Source organism: Rhinatrema bivittatum, chromosome 15, assembly GCF_901001135.1.
Source record: "Rhinatrema bivittatum chromosome 15, aRhiBiv1.1, whole genome shotgun sequence".
Classification (NCBI taxonomy): Eukaryota; Metazoa; Chordata; class Amphibia; order Gymnophiona; family Rhinatrematidae; genus Rhinatrema; species Rhinatrema bivittatum.
The window spans coordinates 58,858,502-58,882,934 of NC_042629.1; the positions used below are offsets into that span (position 1 = coordinate 58,858,502).

At 43.1% G+C, this 24,433-nt stretch overlaps 1 protein-coding gene across 2 annotated transcripts in view; it reads right to left on the minus strand.

Moving 5' to 3' along the window:
- ECE1 (endothelin converting enzyme 1) overlaps positions 1-24,433 on the minus strand; it is a 126,518-nt gene that overhangs the window by 41,040 nt on the left and 61,045 nt on the right. For both annotated transcript variants that reach the window (XM_029579304.1, XM_029579305.1), the window contains exon 5: positions 1,643-1,767. In XM_029579304.1, the coding sequence (XP_029435164.1) occupies positions 1,643-1,767 (125 nt within the window). The remainder of the gene's footprint in view (positions 1-1,642; positions 1,768-24,433) is intronic.

The following is a 24,433-nucleotide window of genomic DNA, read 5'->3' on the forward strand; positions in this document are numbered from 1 at the left end:
AGGTCAAGGAGTACCAGGAGTGCAGGGAGGCCACGATCCAGGTTCACTAGTGCACTTTCCATGAGATGTATTCTGGAACCCAGCTAAATGGCACTAAATATCTGCCTCTTATATAAAAGATGTGGTGTTCCCTGGTGTCGCCCCATTCCAGGAGCATGACATTTTGTTCCTGGCTAGAGATGGAGTACTGCTGTCTTCAGGAGCTAGGTTATGGCATGTGCTGCACTTCTACATGCATCTGAGGTTAAGGCAATCAATTCAAGATTGTATTTTTAGGTTCTCCCACAGTGGACTCTGCACGTCTAATCTAGTAAGGACGAGAGGCTTTTTATGAGATAGGAAGCAGGCAAGGATATCCAGCACCATCCAAGGAGGATATGGCCAGAGGAGCCAAACCTACTTTACTAAACAGTAGAGCGATTAGTGACTGAGCTAGGAAGAGGTGTGCTGGAGAGTAGCCCTTCCAATTTTGCTTGGATCATACAGAAACAAGCAGGTTTAAGAGCTGGCTGCAGTTCACGTGTCTCATGTGAAGGGCAGTCATCCTAGCCTTAGGCTCATACCATGTATTGTGCTGGGAACATTTTCAGAATTTGCAGGGAACTACACTGCAAGCTTTGAAAGATGCCACTGGTAGTTTACCACAATAATAAAGATTAAGCTATAGGAGGAAGAACTCAATATGGAATGGTGTCTAGCAACCGTCATATATTGCCACAGTGGACTATATGGCTTATATTGTCAAGCCCGTGAACACTGGGCTTGTCTAATCATAGGTTGCAAAGACGGTAGAATGAACTCCTAAACGAGGCTGTATGGCAGGTGCAGGCACTGTGAAAATACTACTAATGCTTGCACTTATCTTATTCCACCAGTGACAGGATAGTGAATTCAGTCCTGAAGTGCATGCTCCGACAGTGGTGTTTCGGAGTGTGACTCCTTCCTCAGGGAACTCCAGGTGATGACATACTAACTTGATGAAGTTGAAAGGTTGAATGCGGTCAGTCTATAAGCTGGGAACCGGTTGTATTAGATCAGTGCACAATGAAGGTGCAGCCTCACAGCGATTTTATGTCGCTAATTGTCCAAGCATTAGTAGTATTTTCACAGTGCCTGCGCCTGCCATACAGCCTTGTTTAGGAGTTCATTCTACAGTCTTAGCAACCTATGATTAGACAAGCCCAGTGTTCACGGGCTTGACAATATAAGCCATATAGTCCACTGTGGCAATATGACGGTTGCTAGACACCATTCCATATTGAGTTCTTCCTCCTATAGCTGAATCTTTATTATTGTGATTGATTGTTTTCAGCTATTTTTGAGTCACATTTACAGTGCTACTGGTAGTTGACCAGCATTCTGAAGAAGTTGGCACTTAGAAGGGCAGGTCTGCTAACTAGAAGAGCCTCTCTAAAACTAGACAGCCTACACACCCAGGGCTCCAGTGTCTCACCCCAACTGCTCTCCATCTTACTGTTTTGCTAGTTGGTGCTGCAGTAGACAACCCCAAGAAACCTATATCAGAATACAATTAAATAGCCACACAAATGGCAGAGAGAGAGAACAAGCATTTAAAACAAAGACTTTACATCCTGAACTTCATTTATGTATGCTTGTAAAGAGCAGAGAACCCATGTCTCACCTTTTCTATCAAATCAATTAATGGCTTAGCCCCCAGTTCTTCAATCTTGGTCTCGTTCATGCATGACAGGTAATACTGCTGGGCCTTGCGCTCTGCTTCGCTCGTTACATTCATGGTGGTATTCTCTAGAAGAGAGAAAGACAATGAGTTCAGGGAGTTACCTTTTCTGCTGAAAGTAGTGTTTCATCTCTACACCATGGTCCTCATCACAATACTGCATACAATGTACAGTAGTGGTTGTGTTGTGTGCACATGCAACACTACAACACCCTCAGAGCATGCAGAGCCCAGGCAGCTGAAGGGAAGTTATGGGGTTCCTGCCCCAGAATACGCCATCCACTGAAGGTCAAACACGTGGTAAGGTGGAATTGGAACCTGGAACTCTGAGCTCCATAGCTGTGTGCCACATTGTTCTTTTGTCTAAAACCTCAGACTGATCCTTTCATGGAAATATTTATTAAACAATTTATAGTTTTGCTGATCCACAAATCTCAGCAGATTAAATCAACATACACAAAAATATTTGATCGCAGTACTACATCATGAAACAGCAATTACAAAAAGTGAAAAACAAAACAGTCATAAGACAGACAAATATTCATTAACCAGCGAACCTAAGTTATGTCAGGAAAAGCTAGCAAGGAGGGAAAAAAAAGTGTTTTTAGCTGCTTTCTAAACCATAACAGGTTATTCTCTGCTCTGATCTCACCTAGGACAAATGCAAATAGGCCCAGCTACACTTTTGGTTTTTTACAGGCTACAGATAGATGAGTTTGCCTGAGAGAGGGTATTGAGATGAGATTTTGAGTAACTGAGCAGGACAGTACCTGCATATAGATGATACAGGGGGTGCCAAGCCTTGAAAAGCAGAAGAAAGGGCTTAAAACTTTATCCTTCAAAGAGACAAGACACCAAAGGAAGTCAGCTAAAAACAGGAGAAATATGGTCACACAGTGAAGAACTGGAAATGAGATAAGCAGCAGAGTTTAGGATAAGTTGGAGGGCCTTCAAATGAGACTCAGGAAGACCCAAGAACAGAGTACTGCAAAAATCCAAAGAGGACAAAACGAAAGATTGGGTTTAACAATCCGGAAATCCGAATTAAATACAGGCTTTCAGGACTGTAACATCTGCAGTTTGAAGTAGGATGATAGGAAAGGGAGGGAATCAACTATAATGCCTAGATCCCGAGCTTTAGACTGAATGGAAATAGTGTCCCTCAAATAAAGACTGCTCAGAACATTGTCTATTCTTCATAGAAATACTATTTTTTATATATATTAAGAGCAAGCAGATGCTTTCAAATCCTACACACCAATACAAATACAGACCCATCCTATGCCTGCGGGATGTGTGCACTTTTGCAAAATTCTTAAAATGAAGTAACCGGCTTCTTTCAGCAAGAGTTGCAATCTGTGTATAGGACAGCTGAATGTGGAAGTAGGCAGCACATTAGCTCTGCTGCAGGCAGAGATAGATATGAGAAATATGTCAGAGGAGGGACTGGTTTGAGGGGCAAGGGTATATATATTGTCCCACTCAACACCCTCCAGCACCAGTATCCTCTGGGCAGGGAGCCCCACCAGCAGCAACCATGGGTAACTTAAAAACCCACACAAGAAAACCCCACTCCCTTCCCTAAAACCTCTCCTGCCCCATGGGCCTTTTCTTTTTACAGCAGGAACAGTGCGTTATCAATCCTAACTGGTAAAATGAACAATTTTTGTGCAGCACAAAGGCAAGATAGCCTTGACCAGGGAGGTTACATAGTAAACCATGGCAGATAAGGGCCAAGTTGAGAGTCCTTTCTGGGTGGGAGAACAAGTTCACACACATCCTCCTGCCCCTACACGATGTCTCCCTCCTGACCTCTCAATCCCTCCTCCACATCTGTCCAAGCACACCCAAGCTTGCTGGTTCAAGCCTTCCTTCTGCCCGATAGCTCATTCACTTAGCTTCTCAGCCCTATCTTGAGGGATTGGGGAAGAACAGGACTTGTAACTGTAGCAACGAGCCAAACCAATACAGAACTACGACACGGGGGGGGGGAGTTTGAGTGCCATTTGTATGCAGTCCTGTGTGTAATCTTACCCTGCAAGCTCTACTTGTCCCAGCAGCAATCCCTCTTACAGGGGTAAGCAATGCCCCGGCTGGGGGTAGAGGGGTCTCTGTTCATCAGTGCCAAGATTTGCCCACTCTGAAACAAGGCCCTAGGGCACTGGTTCCCAAGTCCCAGAGACCCCACTTCCGAGCTGATCAGAAGCAGAGTGGCCTCCCCCTTCCTCCTCCCTACACTCAGATGAAGATCTGCATCACAACAAGACATGGAGCCCGTCTGCTTTAGGAGCTTGGGGGGGGGGGGGGGGGAAGAGAGGATAGAGTGGGCCCAGGGGTGTCCCCTCAGCCCTAAGCTCATTCTCTAGGTACAATATTGGGCTTGGTTTGAGTTGTTTATGGAACATTTTTGCAATGCATAAATATACTTTCCCTAGCTTAGCAGCACATGAGTTTATAAGGACTTGAGATTTTGAGGTTCCTGTAATTTGCGTTACAGATCTGGTGATGCTACATTGAACACTCTCACATGATTGATTGCATTCGCCATTCCTTGCTTTTTAGCTAGGGTATTTCACACAAGCCAGGTGAGACTAGTGAAACTTTGCATAGATCAGCTTTTCTCATTACACCATGACCTTTATAACAAGGAAAGTTAATGCAATACTGTTTAAGCCTGGCTTCAGGCAGGGATTGACTCTGGGCCATGCTTTTAACAGAAAGCTGAAGTCAGTTTTGATCATGTAGCTTCATTTTGAAAGTAAAATTATGGTAGTCAATCCATAGAGGAAAAAAATAAAAGTAGAGACCTTCAGGGCCATTGACTCATTCCTCCTTCCCTCCCTCAGTGGACCTTGATCTCCAACTTTACTCTGTTCCCACCACTAAGGATGGATTGCTCATCACTGGGTTTTTAGATTTTGTTGCTGCATTTCTCTGCTTCCTCCAGTCTCGAGTGGGAGGCTGTTCCATACAGGTGTAGGCATGTGTGTCAGTTGGCTACCAGCCAACTCCTGAAGTGGGAGTAATGCACACTGTCACCTATAGGAACTGGGTCAGATCTTCTGCTCCCCAGACCTGCCAGGTATCCTGCAGGCTGAGCGAGAGCCTTCTGATTTTCTGGATATAGCCAATGTATATACAGGAGACATCTGCACATAAAATAGAGGTAGTGCAAGCAAACACTTCATGCATAATCATGGGGGTATCTAAAAAACAGACTGGCCAGGTGGTACAAGGACTGGGTCAAGAACCGTTTTACTTGATAGACTAAGGAGACATTTAAACAAAAAAAAAAAAAAAAAAGAGCAAGCACCCAGGACATAGTACAAGTCTTTTCCCATCACTTTTCACTGGCCTTAGTTTCCAGAAGTCCTAGATACCACAGATTGAGTCTGATCCTCAGACTCAAACTCCTCTGGAAGTTGACTAAACAGGGGCAGTACCAACAAGACTTAGCTTGCAGAGTCTCCCAATTTACAGCACTGCATCTCACACCTGGAAGAGCCAGCAATAAACGTTTCTGCATAGCCCACAGCTCAAGGGACGTAGCAGGCTGCATAAGAACATAAGAAAATGCCATACTGGGTCAGACCAAGGGTCCATCAAGCCCAGCATCCTGTTTCCAACAGAGGCCGAACCAGGCCATAAGAACCTGGCAAGTACCCAAAAACTAAGTCTATTCCATGTTACCATTGCTAATGGCAGTGGCTATTCTCTAAGTGAACTTAATAGCAGGTAATGGACTTCTCCTCCAAGAACTTATCCAATCCTTTTTTAAACACAGCTATACTAACTGCACTAACCACATTCTCTGGCAACAAATTCCAGAGTTTAATTGTGCGTTGAGTAAAAAAGAACTTTCTCCGATTAATTTTAAATGTGCCCCATGCTAACTTCATGGAGTGTCCCCTAGTCTTTCTATTATCCGAAAGAGTAAATAACCGATTCACATCTACCCGTTCTAGACCTCATGATTTTAAACATCTCTATCATATCCCCCCTCAGTCGTCTCTTCTCCAAGCTGAAAAGTCCTAACCTCTTTAGTCTTTCCTCATAGGGGAGTTGTTCCATTCCCCTTATTTTGGTAGCCCTTCTCTGTACCTTCTCCATCGCAATTCCACCTCTGCCAATTAAGGTGGCTCTCGCCAGCTGGAGAGACCGTCTCATGCCATAAAGCAAGCAGACAAGGTACGCAGACATTTTCCGCAGCTTTAGTTACTACTACACGGCTTGTGCCTTTTCGCCAGCCCTTATTGCTAGTTTTCCTTGTGTGCAGATGCGATCCTGGCTGCAGGAACCTGTCCTGGTTTATCAGTTCTCCTTAGCTTGGCTACTTTTGCACCCTCAGAAATTGGTACTAAATAGTAAAAGACCTGACATTAAGAGACTGCATGAACAGAAAACCTCTCCTACGATCTGATCTGGCACCATTACCCCATCACGTTCACAGCTCCTGCCTCCTCTTCCCATGTGTACAAGTCCCCCTTGCTCTCTGCACAGCAGGAGGCCTCTTTCACCAGTTCCTGCCCTTGATTCTGCACTTCTAGAAAGCTCACTATTTGATTCAGGGAAGAGAGTTTTATCTAAAAATATTTATGTAGTGCCTGAAACTAGATGCAGTACAAGGGGCTCGCACTTAGAGTGATTTTATTGCATGCATATTTTACAATAAGTGAATTTACTACCAAACATTCATCAACATGAAGCTTTCACAGTAATAGTGAGACACGTCCATTTGGAAATCTGCTTTATTGCAGTCAAACTCTTTTCTAAGACACTAGACAGAAACCAGGGGGCACTTCGTGTTTCTAAGCACAGGATCTGGAAGGGTCCCCGTTTAGCTAGCAGGGAATAATTGTCTGTTCCCCAGTTGCTATGGGGACCACCAGCCCATTCCTCCTTCCATCCTGTAAAAGTGGCACTTGAATGCTTAGCCAGAAAGACAAAGGACGGTTACAGACGGGATTTGGCCTTTCTTCCTACAGAAACTCGAGAGGAGACTAGCAGCGGAGTAAAGAACAGCAACCAGCCCAGGAGGTTCTAAACACAGCCTAAGATTTGATCTTTTCCACATACCTGGCAGCAATGCCCGAATGCTGCCCAGCACCAAGCAGCCTATGCTAAAAGACTGGTTTATAGGCTCTAAAGCTGCCTAGGCAACCCCCCCCCAGCCATGTTTCCCAGTACCCACTAGCTTCATATTCGAGACTGAGCCGCTGCATCTACGGACTTTGTCTCAAATTTAAAAATTGAGCATGAGCTTAGATAGTATGAGGTAAAACCAGGACTGGCTCAGTAGCATGGGGATAGGGTTACCAATTGGCCCCATGCCATGTGGCTCTGTGTATTGCTTTTAAACTGCTCTGTGATCCTGGACAAGGCAATGTATGAAGTTTAAATGCCTAGGACCCAGGCTGGTAGATTTAAGTCCTGGTCCATCTCCTTTAATTAAATGCCAGTCGAGGAGGTTCTCTTGCCAGTGTCCCTCGAGCCATTAGCAAATTCCTTGTAGTGTTTGCTCAGCTATGCTATTCTGGAGAAGTTACATTCCTCCACATGCTCAGAAGGGTTCAGTGAAAGGCCATCAGCAGTCCAATCTTTGCGTTCCAGTCTAAAATGACCATGTGCAACACCCGGCTAAACCTGTGGCTCTGTCCTTAAGCCAACTGGAGACAGCTTCCAAAAGAGCAATTGGGTTTGAGCACCCCACTGGTTCTTAAAGGAGTCCGGAACAGTTGACTCTCCATCTGCTCTCCTTGAAGGTTTACACGTCAGTGCTTAAACAGAGGTGGGGAAGGGGAGAATAATCACATCTAAGATTTCAGCAATGCTCCTGGTTTCACCAGTAAAACCACAGGAATGTACACATGAACACCCACAACTCTGGAGAGTAAAGCAAAAGGGTGATAATGTGATCTTTTCAAGCTTACAGAGATGCAAGCATCAGAATCACCACTAGCACGCTAGCCAGCAGTCAGTCCTCCCTCACTGGGTCAGGACGTTGTCAATCCCAGGGTGGCATACTGGCACCTTTAAGTATTATACTGTAACGCTGCCACAGCTTCCACTATGAGCAGAGGCTTCCCGTGGTTTAGCATGAAATGTGACCAGGGAGAAGAGAACCTGTGCATGTCAATCTTAGTTGGGGCACAAAGAGGGTACACCCTGGTCCTCTAACATTAGCAACACCTACAGGTCAGTCAGGGTCCAAGGTTGCCGGGCTCTGGGAGGGAGCCCTGATGTGTGGCCCCCCAGCTAAGGACTATTGCTATGATAACTGGACTGAAATTGGAAGGGGATATAAAAGTTAGTGTGGGGGGGGGGGGGGGGGGGGGAGGTATTTGGAAATGAAGTCCCATGAATTGGATTCCAGCCTCTGCTCCAACTGAGAGAGAAGCCCATGGAAACAGGAGGAACCTTCCCACCCACCCCAAAAATGAGATGGGGGTACACCCGATTGTTCCCCGTTGAAAGACTGGAGTGAGACTGTACTTACTCCTGAATAGCTCCCTGAAACCTAAATGGGAAAACTAGGAGGAGAGGCTGTGTACAGCTCCCTGATGGAGGAAAAGTCTTATTCTGGAGTCCTACGGGGCCCTTCTCCAGCCAGCTGACAAACTGATCACCCACACACCACTTTCCACAATCATTTTGGCATTAAATAAAATGCACTGTAGTAGCGGAGGCTCTTACTGTCGACTAGAGCCATGAGTGGGAATTTGTCGTGAGCCAGCCTGGAATTTAAGAAGGTGCTCGGATGCCAGCAAGTACTAGTGGCCCTACGAAAGCAGTAGGAACCTGGAGAGGGAAGTTTTAGTACCACTCAGGAGGAGGAGCTCAGTTTTTGCTTAGGTCTCGGGATCAATTCCCATCCATCCATCCCTAAATTACTGGATTCTCTGTCCTTTCAGGTCTCAATATCCTTTGGCCTCTTCTTTGAACCCCTGGTTACTGGTTCCCAGCTCCAGGCATCGCAGACGGCAGCGAAGATGTCAAACCTGCACCTTGTGTTTGTGCAGCACACGTGCACTTTTAAGTAGGTGCCGATGTGTTTCAAGGTCAGGAGAACAGCAAAAGGCCAAGGCAAGGAGCGAGTTGACAGGTGTGCAGTTTTGTGCTATGTTCTGTAATGCACTCGTGCCCTTCCACAGCTCTGAAGCAGGTTCCTAAAGAATGTGAAGTGTGGGACCTGCTACTCCTTTAAAAACAGCAAGCTGAACTGCAGACTAAAAGATCCTCCTCTTACAAGAATAAAAGCGCCTAAAGAATCAAGATCCCTGCAGTAAGTATCCAAGGTAAGAAGCCAGATTAGTTTTCCTCTGAAGGAGGGAACAATACCATAAAATCAGTAGCAGCATTTTATCTAGTGCCCCATATCTTCAGATCTGAGCTGTTTATAGCTAAACCTACCGTAATTGTTTAACTAGCCCTCTGTTTTATGCATCTAGGAAGGAAAAAAAGCCCCAGGTGATTGTCTAGGCTAACTTATGAGCCTCAGGTTCCTCAGTTATAGGTAAATACTGCCAAGAAATTGTTCTTAGTTGATCCCTCGACTATCAGTTGCTAGGGGGCCTCATATCATGAAAGTACTTCAAGCCTTGAGCATTTTAGCACATCTGGCCCAAGGGTGGCAACACTATGGCTTGTACAGGCATCTACAGACTGCAGCTAAAGTCTGGGCATTCGTTTTTCACGAATTAGACCATTTCAACAAAATTGTCTAATTCGTCATGATTCAGGGCACCGAAAAAAACAAACTGAATTTTTCCAAAAATCTGTTCCCATGAGAAAAAAAAAAAAAAAAAAAAAAGAAAGATACAAACCATGGGAAAAACTAAATTTTCTGCAGGGGCCCAAAAACAAAGCCTGAACTGAAAATGCACATCTCTAGGATTCTGGTATCCAGTTACAGACTGGATCTGAAACAGAGTGCATGAAATTAGTGGTCAGGGTGGTAAGCGAGTCAGGTGCCCTGTCCAGAGACCCCTGAAAAAAAAAAAAAAAAAAAAAAGGGGGGTTGTGGGGAAGCCACCTCTGCTTGAGAGCACTGAAGGGTTAAGAGAATCTTCCCTTCTGGTACTCAGATATTAATCCTAGGATGATGGAAGATGTAGTTAGGCTAATACTGGGGGAGGGGAAATCCAGTTTCTGCATTACCATTCTGGGTCACAAGGAGATTGCTTGCTAACTTCCCTCCCACAGCAGGAAGCTGTCCAGGTAACCAGGGAAGAGGAGCAGTCAAAGGCAGGAGGAAGAATTGCCAGGAGTTCCCGTGAAGAGGCAGGTGCTGATCAAGCCCTTATGTTCAGGTTCACTACATAAGCCACTTACAATGAAAAGCACAGTTCCAAAATTTAACCAACATACAAAAAATAATCCAATTAACTGCCCCCTCCCCCCCCCCCCCCAAAAAAAAGCTAAAATATTTACTGTTTGTTTTCTGAAACTAAGGACTTTTATTTAAAATTATATACTGTTTAGCAATAAAATATTGGACAAAATGTTTACAATAAATTAAGAAAACAAGAGTATGAAAATTACATAAAATTATATAAAATAGACAAACTTTATAAGATAACATTAAAAACTAAAGTCAAAAGGAAGAGAGAAGAGAAGTGTGTAACAAAATAGATGGTGGTAACGACTGTATAATGAAATGGAGTTAAGTGAGGTTTGTCGGAGGTGGCAAAAGCTTTTGCAAATAGGTATGTTTAGTGACTTCTTTAGTTCTTTGGAATTTGAGATTTGATGAAGAGGAGTCTGGAAGGAGTTCCATAGTAGTGCACCTGCTATAGTGCCCTGCAGAGGCTGAAAAGGAATGTTTGCATCCTCCATGTTTACCACTGATGGGTCAGATCATTCCAGTGTTTGGTACAATTAAAAGAATTTGATTTGTTGTTATTTAAGCACCATTTACATTTGGTTTTGCACCAATTGCCATCTTATCACATTTACATGTTAATGCACCAGTGGTCATCCAATCACACTCCCCTCCATGCTCCAAGGGACCACAAAATCTTTTTCCAGCTGGGGGTTCCTATACAGTATCTCTTTCAGTGCCTAATATAACAAGGGTGCCAAGGGGGCGGGATAAGACATCCATTCAGTTTGAATGCAAGATATACAATTGCATGTTTGAAAAACCTGAGCTAGTATAACTGAGTCATGCTGAAGACAGTCCCATGAACAAATGAGACAAAATAAGTTTTGAACACATCTGTACAACTGTAGGGTCTGTCATCGGGCAACAGTTCCATCACCTCAAACACTATGCCTAGCTAAATTGGGGCTCTCACCAATCTCCCACTGTTTTGTGCCCTTCATCCCAAAAAACAAGTGCCCATTGAAGCAAATATAAATCCACAGTGATAAGTTAATACAGACAATGCTTTCTCATTATGACTCACTATGTAGTTTTCTTGCAGGTCAACATTAGGATATAGCTATGCCATGATTAATACGCACAAACAAAAACTTTTCAAAGTCTGGGCATGCACATATAAGAGACATGGAGACAGGACTTTCCCTCAAGTCTCCTTCCCTTCAGACTCAGCCCAAATAGAAAGATCAGATAATGCCCACTAATTCAAAACAGTTAAGGGTAATGTCTCAACCTCAGTATCGAGACTTAACACATGTAGATCTATTTGCCAGCATTCCATACTGTCTTCATACACGAAACCAAGAACTAATGGTCTACCACAGTTATCTACCTTACTGCTCAGTCCAATTTAGTCAGGAACACACTTTTTTTAAGTTAGGTTAAAAATCCACCATTATGCATGTTTCTCACCTTAGCCAGGAAAAGGGTAAACTTCTTTCAATGAAGCTCAAGGCTGATGGGTGCCATTGACTCTTTGCAAAGCAACATGTGCTAGTTATTGGAGACTTTTACCCTGGTATTCCATCATTTTAGACTTCAGATATACTCTGAACAGCTTGTGTGCATATAGTTCAAGATCCAGATTATAGGCCTCTGTCTGCCTTCATGCACTCATTCATATCTCACAAGGTCATCATGCATCTATAGACCCAACTGGTCTAGCTGCCATTTTTCCCATAAATTAAGATCTTGATCTTTCACCTCCTCCTGAAGACCGATAACCCTAATATTTCTGCAAACAAATCAAACCCTGGAGAGTAAAGGTACTAACAAAAGATCTCTCTGCAACATGATATACTCCTAAGGTTATTTCAGTGGATATACTTTGCATGAAACAGACCTCAACCAGGGCAATACATCTGCACCTTGTTTTCCTGGTGCCTGCCAGCCTCAGTCACATGTAGTGCCTTATTTATAATTATTCATCTGAAAGTGTATTTCCTCCAAGTGCCATCCAATTGCTTAAGTCAGTTTTCAAATGCATATATATACTTTCAAAAATCACTCTTCATAGAGGTAAAGCAAAGACAAGCCACTAACTTAGGGATTAATGACTTCAATTTTCACAAAAGTGCAGTCTCCTCTACACAGCTTGTGTGCTCTCAAATTTTTCAAGTTTGCATTTACTGGATTTTTTTTTTTATTTATTTATTTTTTTTTATTGGTGACTATTGCCTGTACAACCAGGGGTTTTTGTGTTTGTTATAAATGCTGTCAAAGTGACATTACCTAAATTGTTCATGTTTGATTTAAACAGTGTCAGCTAGCTTCTTTAAAACCTGGATGGCATGACCCCCAAATGTGTGGAGTAGCAAGACAGCTAGGATTATTTGGGCTAGACTACAAGGAGCCATTGGAGTCTAATGGATTGGCTGCCTCAGGGAAATAAAAAGTCCCAGTACTTACCCACTAAAACTCCTTTAGCACTTCAAGTCTTAAGGAGCACGAATCAGAGAGGCAGCTTTTCATTAGCCCAGCATTTACCCCAAAAACAGTCAGGAAAAAAGCTCCACCTCAGCCAGAGCCATTCCCTTATTGTAAGCTGCAATGCAGCCCTTAATATTTTGCATTATAATTTTAGAGCACCAAAGGCAAAATCCATCCTGTGTCAATTTGATAACTGGTGAAAGGGCCAATCAAAAACAGGCAAGGGCAGCAGGTGCACAAGGGCACTCCCTGCCCCTGAGAATCCACCATCAGGCTCATTCAACACGCAGAGCCTTCTTCAGGCGTCCATGACCTTTCCTGTAGATCACCTCTGCTGTATGGCATTCTTCTGGCTTTAGTTATTGCCTTGTCACAGTGTCTAACGATCTAAAGTCTGCGAAATAATCACCCCAAGGTCTCTCTCCTGCTCTGTGCACACCAGCCCATCACCCCCTATCGAATACAGTTCTTTTGGATTTCCATACCCCATATGCATGACTGCATTTCTTGGCATTGAATCTCAGCTGCCATATCTTCGACCACTCTTCCAGCTTCCTTAAGTCTAGTCTTACTCTCTCCACTCCTTCCGGTGTGTCCACTCTGTTGCAGATCTTAGTGTCATCCGCAAAAAGACGAACCTTACCTTCTATCCTGTCCGCAATGTCGCTCAAAGATATTGAACAGGACCGGTCCCAACACCAATCCTTGCGGCACTCCGCTCAACACCGCTCTCTCTTCAGAGAGAGAGTGCCATTTACCATATCACATTGTCTTCTGTCCATCAACCAGTTTGCAATCCAGGCCACTACCTTGGCACTCACTAAGCTTCTCATTTTATTCACAAGCCTCCTGTGTGGGACTATCAAAATCTTTGCTAAAATCCAAGAAGATGACAGAGTGCTCTTCCTCAATCCAATTCCTTAGTCACCCCAAAAAAAAAAAAAAATTTGTCGGACAGGACAGGTGAAGCCATGCTGCCTCTGGTCCATCAGTTCTGCTGTTTGTAGATAGTTCACAATTCTTTCCTTCAGCAGTGACTCCAATACCTTTGCCACCACAGAGGTGAGGCTAAACGGCCTGTAGTTTCCAGCCTCCTGTCTGCTCCTGCTCTTGTGAAGTGGGACCACCGTTGCTCTTCTCCACTCACTCAGCACCACTCCCGTTTCCAGGGAGCTATGGAACAGGTCACACAGTGGAGCTGCCAGCACATCTGAGCTCCCTCAGTATCCTGGGATGAACCTCATCAGGCCCCATGGCTTTGTCCACCTTCAGTTTTCCTAGCTCTTCCCATACATTCTCTACTGTAAATGGAGTTTCATCTACTCCATTCCCCTCCAGTTTGTTAACTAGTGTTGGTCCTTCTCCAGGGTCTTTAGTGAATACCGAACTCAAGTATTCGTTTAATATTTCTGCCATTTCTTCATCTGTCTCCACCCATTGATCCTTTTCACCTTTCAATTTCAGTATACCACTGGACGTTTCTCCTTTCACTGATTATCTGAAAAATGTTGTCACCTCGCTTTACCTCTTTGGCAATCCTTTCTTCCGCTTTGATTGCTTTCTTAGTCTCCCTCCGTTCCAGATATTCTTCCTTGTGTTCCTCTTTGGGATTCTTTATTTTTATTGAAAGCCGTTTTTAGCTTTTGTCAGCCACCTCCTTTGAGAACCAGATAGAAAAGCAAGAGAAAAATGAAACCTAACAGATTAGTTGCCTTGGTAATTGCTCCTTTTAGTTTGGTCCATTGTTGTTCCACATCTCTCGTTCTCCCAGCCTTCTAGTTCTTCCTCCAGGACTTCACCATTTCATCAAAGTCTGTGTTTTTGAACTGCAAAACTCACGTCTTCGTGCTACTTCTCCGTATCCTATTTGTGATATAAAGCCATACTGTATGATGATCACTGGTGCTGAGCTGGGTGCCCACCTGGACATTAGAGACATTATCCCCATTAGTGAGCACTAGGTCGAGTGTAGCTCCCTCCCTCGTGGGTTCCATTACCATTTGTTTGAACAGAGCTCCTTGCAGGGCATCCACTCTGTCTACTACTGTTAGGTTCTGCAGAAGGTACTTTATATTGCATAAGTGATCAAGCTGAAAATCCACTCCCAATATTCAAGGTTTGTCTATAAGGGTCTCAGATTTATAAAGGTTTTAACAGTGAATGATGAAAGACTAATGGTCCTAGCTTTGCCAGTTAAGTTGTCCCGATTAAGCCTTGTCCTTTGAAAATAAAAAAGTTTAATTGAAAGGGGAACATGAAATGCCATGTCGCTTTAGCGACTAAATGAGGCACACCTCATAGCATATTACATTTAAAAACAAGAGGATAACCCTGAATTTGTCAGTACTGTTACTCATATTAGACAGTTTTGAAAGTTTCAGTGGTGTTATTTCAAATTTATAAGAAAGACTCCGAGCTTCTTTCTGAACCAACGAAGATCACAACAAATAGATTATACGTCAGTTTCTCTTGAAATTACTTCTAATAGTAGGATAGTTTAGATTGTTTGGCAGTTGTGTTTGCAGTAAAAAACTGATATTATTGAAAGCCTCCAGTGCTCCAACTTGTTAAACAGTATGGATGTTTATATAAGGTATGCAACTTTGTTTCTAATAGAAACTATCAGGTTTCTGCTACATGACCCTAAGGCATGTATACTTTCACATTATTCACAAGGTGCTGTGTACTGCCATGCAAAAGATCCCAGCCAGGTTGGCATTCATAGTCCTTGCTTAAGGATAGACACCTAGTGGTCTGATTCAGGGTTTATTACTGTAATGACCAGACTAGGCATGTTTATGTACATTTGTTTGCCTCAGTCCTAAATTCTTGGCAGCTTCCAAAAATACAATAAAAAAAGCCAAACCATTTGGAACAGTCAAAATGTCAAATAAAAACTGATAATATAATATCTGACAGGACATAACTGCTTTAACAAAAAGCTAGCCTAAATAGGCAGGTTTTTAAGGCTTTGTTGGGGTGGAGAGGATATGAAAAAACTCTTTAGGTAATGAAGAGTAAAGGCTCATAGCACACAGTCAACATTGATTTACCCAAGGGAAGTCTTGCTTAACAAACCTGCTTCATTTTTTTGAAGGGGTTAATAAACACGTGGATAAAGGGGAACCGGAAGATGTAGTGTATTTGGATTTTCAGAATGTGTTTGACCAAGTCCCTCATGAGAGGTTTCTACGAAAACTAAAATCATGGGATAGGAGGCGATGTCCTTTCGTGGATTACAAACTGGTTAAATGAAACAGTAGGATTAAATGGTCAATTTTTTCAGTGGAAAAGGGTAAACAGTGGAGTGCCTCAGGGATCTGTACTGGAACCAGTGCTGGAAAGGAATATGATGAGTGAGGTTATCAAATTTGCGGATGAAACAAAATTATTCAGAGTAGTTAAATCACAAGCAGACTGATACACTACAGGAGGACCTTGCAAGACTGGTAGATTGGGCATCCAAAATGGCAGATGAAATTTAATGTGGAAAAGTGCAAGGTGTTGCATATAGGGAAAAACGATGCTTGCTGTAGTTACACAATGTTAGTTCCTAATATGGAACCTACCATCCAGGAAAAAGATCTAGGCATCATAGTGGATAATACTTTAAAATTGTCAGCTCAGTGTGCTGCAGCAGTCAAAAAAGCAAACAATGTTAGGAATTAGAAAGGGAATGATGAATAAAACGGAAAATATAATGCCTCTGTATGCTCCATGTGAGACTGCACCTTAAATACTGTGTACAATTCTGGTCACCGTATCTCAAAAAAGATATAGTTGTGATGGAGAAGGTACAGAGAAGGGCAACCAAAATGATGAAGGGGATGGAACAGCTCCCCTATGAAGAAAGGCTGAAGAGGTTAGGGCTGTGCAGCTTGGAGAAGAGACAGCTGGGGGGGGGGGGGGTGTTATGATAGAGGTCTTGAACGAGAAGATGTGAATCGTTATTTATACTTTCAAATAAAAGGACTAGGGAGCATTCTATGAAGTTAGCAAGTAGCACATTTAAGACTAAATCGGAGAACATTCTTTTTCACTCAATGCACAATAAAGCTCTGGAATTTGTTGCCAGAGGATGTGGTTAGTGCAGTTGATGTAGCTGGGTTCGAAAAAGGTTTGGAGAAGTTCTTGGAGAAGTCCATTAACGGCTATTAATCAATTTTACTTAGGGACTAGCTACTGTTATTAATTGCATCAGTAGCATGAGATGATCTTAGTGTTTGGGAAGTTGCCAGGTTCTTATGGCCTGTTTTGGCCTCTGTTGGAAACAGGATACTGGGCTTGATGGACCCTTGGTCTGACCCAGCATGTCAATTTATGATCTAATAGAGGTGTATATAAACAAAGAGGAAAGCACCTGGTGAAAAGATAGAAGGATGTTACCCTCTTAAAAACCCATCCTTGAAGATTTACAACTTGGGAAAGCAGTCAATTCAGATCCTCCCTTCTTCCTCAGTTGCTCATCATTAAGAGTAAACTGCCAATAACTGTACCACATCCCAATTTACCATCAAATTCAGAATGCTTTCAATGGCTTAGGTATAAAAGATTTTGCTCTGCAAACACAAAAGCAGACTAAAGGGGTAAGGATGTCTGAAAAGTCAGCTGTTGGCATTTTTCTTCTACAGTCCCTTCTCTTCCTGTTGACTTACTACCTGACTCACCAAGTACAAGTCTCCACTCTCTTCTGCAAGCAATAAAATGCAGATTAGAGTTTCTGCAGAATACAAATAGGATGCAAACCAAAGGAAATCTGGAACAAATGGCACCAGAAATCCATCAACAGGGTATCAGTAACAAAACAAAAGCTGGCTTGTCAGGAAGCTGCCCAAGATTTTTTTTTTAAGTTCTCAATTACCTATCTTTGTCTTGTGCTGACCACCACCACCCCTTTCAGCATCCACGTTTGAGTTTGGCTGACCCCTTTTTATTTGTCAGAGTAGCCAAAATAACTCATTATGCCAAATTCAGCCAGTCAATGTTTGAGAGAGACGGAAGGCATCAACCCTGTATGGGATTGAGCAGACTCTTGTGGGACAAGCTGCATAGAGTAAGTTACTAATCGAAAAGACCACTCAAAAGCCTAGAACAGTGCTGAATTTACATACAAAAAGCTGAATTTTGTATGTAATATGAACCCTATGGGACCAGTTTTCATGTGTCAAGAAAGATGGCATTAACCCAAATGAATTACAGCATCTAATAAATTTGAGAAGCTTGACACTTTTTTTGGAGGCATTCGATGGGGGTGGGGATGGCAAGTATCTAGTGCAGCTAACCATGACCCAGTGGAAACAGTTTGGGAATCTAACTCAGCAGTGGTCTCCTTTAGGTTTTCACTTCAGACCCAGGGCTAAGACCCAAGACCATCAGCCTTCATTCACAACTACCCTATTTTATATAACCTTCCCAACTTACGTTTAGTCACTGAAGTAGTCATCCTTGGCTGAGTCATGTACCAGGACACCTTCTGGAACCCTCTTCACCTTGGGTGCTGCAGTTGACCTTTGCAGCATCCCAAGCCCACCCAGAGAGTACAAGATCTGAGTCAGAAATCAGACCCTAGTCCCTCTGCCACTGTACTACCAGCCCAGCAATCTACTTTCAGGGCTCCAGCTGTGATGCCCTGGCCAGTCTCATACTGGAAGAGAACATCACCATAAAAATTCCATTCCTCAAGTTGTTTCTGATAGAGGCTACATTAGCTATTTGAGGCAAGAAACTAGCAGAAGAGCAAGTAGGTTTTTGGTACAACATGGGGATGGGAAGGGGAGGAGTGGCAATAACCAATGAACAAGAAACAAGATGACTAATCTAGTGTGAGATTTGGTATTGTCCTGGTTGCTACTAAGCCTGTCCTTCAGAGAATATTTAACACAAATGCACTCAATTTAAGTGGTCTCATTTCAGGAAGTTCACACTCAATGTCAAGACAGGAGATGGATCTCTTGCTCCAAGGGGCCTCTGCAGATTTGCTCCAAGAGGGCATGGATGTAACTAGCACAAAAAGCCTATGGCAGTTGTACATATGTGGTTCCAAATGGTTCTGTGTTAGAGGGCCAGTGTGCCTCTGTAAAGCTGTCTAATAAGTTAGGAAAATTAAGCAAAAGATGTGTAAAGCACATCTGTTAGATGACAAGATTTTTCACCATACAGCCAAAAGGATCCCACTACCAAATCAAACCCTGCAATAGATGGCCAATAGCAGCATTGACTGATCTGGTATGTTCTCTAGGTTGAATGCATATCCACTTGCAAAAGCAGGAATATTTTGGCATTTGCCTCTGAATTCTGTTGGTGCTATGAATATGCAAATTCAGTTGTGTAAAAAAACCCAGGGAAAAAAAAAGTTATTCTTAACATGGGGGAGATAAAAAGCTTATCAGTTGATGGGTTGTCTAGACCAGTTACTAGGGGAAGTAGCTGCATTTGGAAGTCTGCCTGCAAGATGTCAGGACAAGGAGGGGATGAGTCCACCTGCTAGTCCAAAGATTGGAGTCCCCTATTGAAGTATTAGTATACAAATGTCATGAAGATGTTTCAAACGACATAGGGTTGGACTAAATCTGGGATCTACTCATTTCACAATGATGCAACATTAGTTGCCACTCATTTACGTGAAGACAGTTTCAAAAGGTAATTGGGCACCTTAGGTTTAAAAAAAAAAATAGTATATGCCCTCTGGATGTGCTACAGAATAGAAACATAGAAACATAGAAACATAGAAATGACGGCAGAAGAAGACCAAATGGCCCATCCAGTCTGCCCAGCAAGCTTCCCTCATTTCTTCTCCCATACTTATCTGTTTCTCTTAGCTCTTGGTTCTAATTCCCTTCCACCCCCGCCATTAATGTAGAGAGCGGTGGAGGAGCTGCATCCAAGTGAAATATCTAGCTTGATTAGTTAGAGGTAGTAGGAGTAGTAACCGCCGCAATAAGCAAGCTACACCCATGCTTATTTGTTTTTACCCAGATTATGTTATACAGCCCTTATTGGTTGTTTATCTTCTCCCCTGCTGTTGAAGCAGAGAGCTATGCTGGATATGCATCGAAAGTGAAGTATCAGGCACATTTGGTTTGGGGTAGTAACCGCCGTGACAAGCCAGCTACTCCCCGCTTTGTGAGTGTGAATCCTTTTTTCTTCTCCCCTGCCGTTGAAGTTATGCTGGATATGCGTGAAGTATCAGTTTTTCTTTTCCCCTGCCGTTGAAGCAGAGAGCTATGCTGGAAATTCGTGATGTATCAGTCTTTCTCCGATGCCGTTGAAGTAGAGAGCCATGCTGGATATGCGTCGAGAGTGAAGTATCAGGTACATTTGGTTTGGGGTAGTAACCGCCGTAACAAGCCAGCTACTCCCCGCTTTGTGAGTGTGAACCCTTTTTTCTTCTCCCCTGCCGTTTAAGCAGAGAGCTCTGCTGGATGTGTGAAGTAACAGTTTTTCTTTTCCCCTGCTGTTGAAGCAGAGAACTATGCTGGATATGCATTGAAAGTGAAGTATAAGAATGGAGTGATCAAGCTAGTTGAAAGGCATCAGGAATAGAGGAAGGTGGAGGTAGTAATCTGGATATTTGGTTTGGGGTAGTAACCGCCGTAACAAGCCAGCTACTCCCGTCATTGTGAGTGCAAATCCTTTTTTCCACATTTCCTCATGCTGTTGAATCTTAGAGTGATGTTGGAGTCACAGTAACCATGTGTATGTTTATTGACTAAGGGTATTGTCTCCAGGCAGTAGCCATCATTCTGGCGAGTCACCCACTCTTCATTGGCGGCCTCTTGACTTTATGGATCCACAGTGTTTATCCCACGCCCCTTTGAAGTCCTTCACAGTTCTGGTCTTCACCACTTCCTCCGGAAGGGCATTCCAGGCATCCACCACCCTCTCCGTGAAGAAATACTTCCTGACATTGGTTCTGAATCTTCCTCCCTGGAGCTTCAAATCGTGACCCCTGGTTCTGCTGATTTTTTTCTTATGGTAAAGGTTTGTCGTTTCCTTTGGATCATTAAAACCTTTCAAGTATCTGAAAGTCTGTATCATATCACCTCTGCTCCTCCTTTCCTCCAGGGTGTACATATTTAGATTCTTCAATCTCTCCTCGTACGTCATGCGATGAAGATCCTCCACCTTCCTGGTCGCCCTTCTCTGTACCGCTTCCATCTTGTCTTTGTCTTTTTGTAGATACGGTCTCCAGAACTGAACACAGTACTCCAGGTGAGGCCTCACCAAGGACCTGTACAAGGGAATAATCACTTCCCTTTTCTTACTCGATATTCCTCTCTCTATGCAGCCCAGCATTCTTCTGGCTTTTGCTATCGCCTTGTCGCATTGTTTCGCAGACTTCATATCATTAGACACTATCACCCCAAGGTCCCTCTCCTGCTCCGTGCACGTCAGCCTTTCCCCCCCCATCGAATACAGTTCATTCGGATTTCCGCTCCCCATATGCATGACTTTGCACTTCTTGGCATTGAATCTCAGCTGCCATATCTTCGACCACTCTTCCAGTTTCCTTAGATCCCGTCTCATTCTCTCCACTCCTTCCGGCGTGTCCACTCTGTTGCAGATCTTAGTGTCATCCGCAAAAAGACAAACCTTACCTTCTATCCCGTCCGCAATGTCGCTCACAAAGATATTGAACAGGACCGGTCCCAACACCGATCCTTGCGGTACACCGCTTAAAACCGCTCTCTCTTCAGAGAAGGTTCCGTTTACCATCACACATTGTCTTCTGTCCGTCAACCAATTTGCAATCCAGGTCACCACCTTGTCACTCACTCCCAAGCTTCTCGTTTTATTCACCAGTCTCCTGTGCGGAACCGTATCAAAAGCTTTGCTGAAATCCAAGTATATGACATCGAGCGCTCTTCCTTGGTCCAATTCCTTGGTTACCCAGTCAAAAAAGTCAATCAGATTTGTCTGACAGGATCTTCCCCTGGTGAATCCATGTTGCCTCTGGTCCATCAATTCTCCGGACTGTAGATAGTTCACTATTCTCTCTTTCAGCAGAGACTCCATTACTTTTCCCACCACTGAAGTGAGGCTAACCGGCCTGTAGTTGCCAGCCTCCTCCCTGTTCCCACTCTTGTGAAGCGGGACCACCACCGCTCTTCTCCAGTCTCTCGGCACCACTCCCGTTTCTAGGGATCTATTGAACAGGTCACACAGCGGACCCGCCAGAACATCTCTGAGCTCCCTCAATATCCTTGGATGAATCCCATTAGGCCCCATGGCTTTGTCCACTTTCAGGTTCTTTAGCTCTTCCCACACATTTTCTACTGTAAAAGGATTTTCATCTATTCCACTTCCCTCCAGTTTCTTGTTGTGTAGAGATGGTCCTTCTCCAGGGTCTTCTTTAGTGAACACAGAGCTGAAGTATTCGTTTAATATTTCTGCCATTTCTTCGTCTGTCTCCACACATTGATCATTACCACCTTTCAATTTCACTATACCACTTTGGACCTTTCTCTTTTCGCTGATGTATCTGAAAAATGTTTTGTCACCATTTTTTATCTCCTTGGCAATCCTCTCTTCTGCTTGATTTTTTGCCAACTTGATTGTTTTCTTTGTCTCCCTCAGTTGATACAAATATTCTTCTTTGTGCTCCTCCCTTTGGGATCCTTTATATTTCTTGAATGCTGTTCTTTTAGCTTTAATTTTGTCAGCCACCTCCTTTGAGAACCAGATAGGTTTCAATTTTCTTTTGCTTTTCTTTATGTTTCTAACATATAGAGCAGTTGCCTTGGTGATTGCTCCTTTTAGATTGGTCCACTGCTGATCCACATCTCTCTCGTTCTCCCATCCTTTAAGTTCTTCCTCCAGGTACTTTCCCATTTCCTCAAAGTCTGTGTTTTTGAACTGTAAAACTCGGGTCTTTGTGGTTCTTTTCCCTATTCTATTAGTGATATTAAACCATACCGTTCGATGATCTCTGCTGCTGAGGTGGGCGCCCACCTGGACATCTGAGACATTATCTGCATTATTGAGCAATAAGTCGAGTATAGCACCTTCTCTCGTGGGTTCCAACACCATTTGTTTGAACAAAGATACTTGCATGGCATCCATTATTGCTCTACTATTTTTAGTTTCTGCAGAGGGGATTTTCCAGTCTACATCTGGCATATTAAAGTCACCCACGATCACCACTTCTCCCTTCTTACCTATCTTATGGATGTCTTCAATCAGATCTCTGTCCAGCTCTTCCTTTTGGTTTGGAGGCCTGTAAACCACTCCAATATAAATGGACACTCCGTCATCTTTTTTTAGGTCGACCCATAGAGCTTCTTCTTTACCCCAACTTCCTTGTAGCTCAGATGCTTGGATGTTGTTTCTGACATAAAGAGCCACACCTCCCCCTTTTCTATCCTCTCTGTCCTTCCTTAACAAGTTATAGCCTGGTATTGTTGTATCCCATTCATGAGATTCTGTGAACCATGTTTCTGTGATAGCAACAATGTCCAATTCTGCCTCAGCCATTAGGGCCTGCAGATCTGGGATTTTATTTCCCAAACTATGAGCATTTGTGGTCATAGCCTTCCAGGTACTCTCTTTAAGGTTATTGCTTTTCCTGGACTCCTTATGAGATATTAGTTGAGATTTGTTATTCACTTTACTCTTTCTGTTTGTAGTTGTGCCACTGTTGACAGAGTTATCCATCTCAATTAGATTTTTCTTTTGGTTATGGATCTTGAAATACTGCATGCATTGTGTTTTTTCTCTCTTTTCTGGTAATACTGCAATGTTTTTTTCAAGAACTTCCTCAGTTTTTAATATAGAGAGGGCTTGTTCTTTTTGCATTTGGTACATTGTGTGTCTCCTTATCACAGGTCTAATTCTACCAGAGCCCACTGTAATCCTGGATTGTAAAGAATTTCTTAATGACCTGTTTGAGTGGGAGGGTGTACCTGTTGGCTGCTCATCTGTCAAGAATGGATGACTTTGGGTCCTACCTGAGCGTAATGGATCTCCTTTTCTTGACTCCTGGTTTTTCCGTGATATTGGGGAATTATTATCTGTGTAATGCAATGTGGGTGTAATACTTTTAATTGAAGCTAATTGAGCTTTTATCTCAGTCAGCTCCATTTTCAAGGAAGAGAGTTGTGCACAAATTGGGCAAGCTCTAAGTTTCCAGATGCTTTCCCTCAGAATAAAGGCTCTACAGCAGTTACATTGGATAGTCCTCATCTTGGTAGTTTGTGATTTGTATTTCCTTGACTGTTACCAATGTACTAATTTATCTCGCTGCCAATGGGAAGTTAGGCAGTCTTTATTAGAAAACAAGCCCCAGGGGTGGGTGGGTAGAGGGGTAGGGAGGGAGGGAGTCAAACAGTTTAGCCTGGGACAAGCTGGGTAAAGTAGGGCACTTCTGGACTGTTGCCTTTGCTTTTGGTCAATTGTTTTAAAAAACAGTCTTTATGCCCCAATTTATAGTTTGAACCGATTTTTTGTGCCAACTAACTCCAAGGGAGAGTTTAAAAGGTGTTTTAAAAGCTGGAGAGCTGTCTACTTGGAGGTTTCTTTTTTTGGTTTTTTTTTTTTTTTTTTTCCTTCTAGCTTTATTCAAACAGCAAATCAACTTACTATAAAGAAATGAAACACAGACTATAAAGAAAATTAAAAACAGACAGGAATAATCACAGAACCTTTCTACAGTAATAGTAATTACTTTCTACAGTAATAGTAATAACTATAAAGAAATGAAACAGACTAAGAAAACTAAAACCCACAGGAATAATCACAGAACCTTGCAATAATCAAAAACCTTGCAATAATCAAAAATATACTTAGCCACAATGCAGAGTTCACAATGTAATATACACGTCCACCAGGAGAAAAACCCTCCAACTTGTGCTCAGGAACACAATGGCTCCCCTCCTCTACGAATACCTTGCTCAAGGTCTGGGACACACCCAATTCAGTTAGATTAC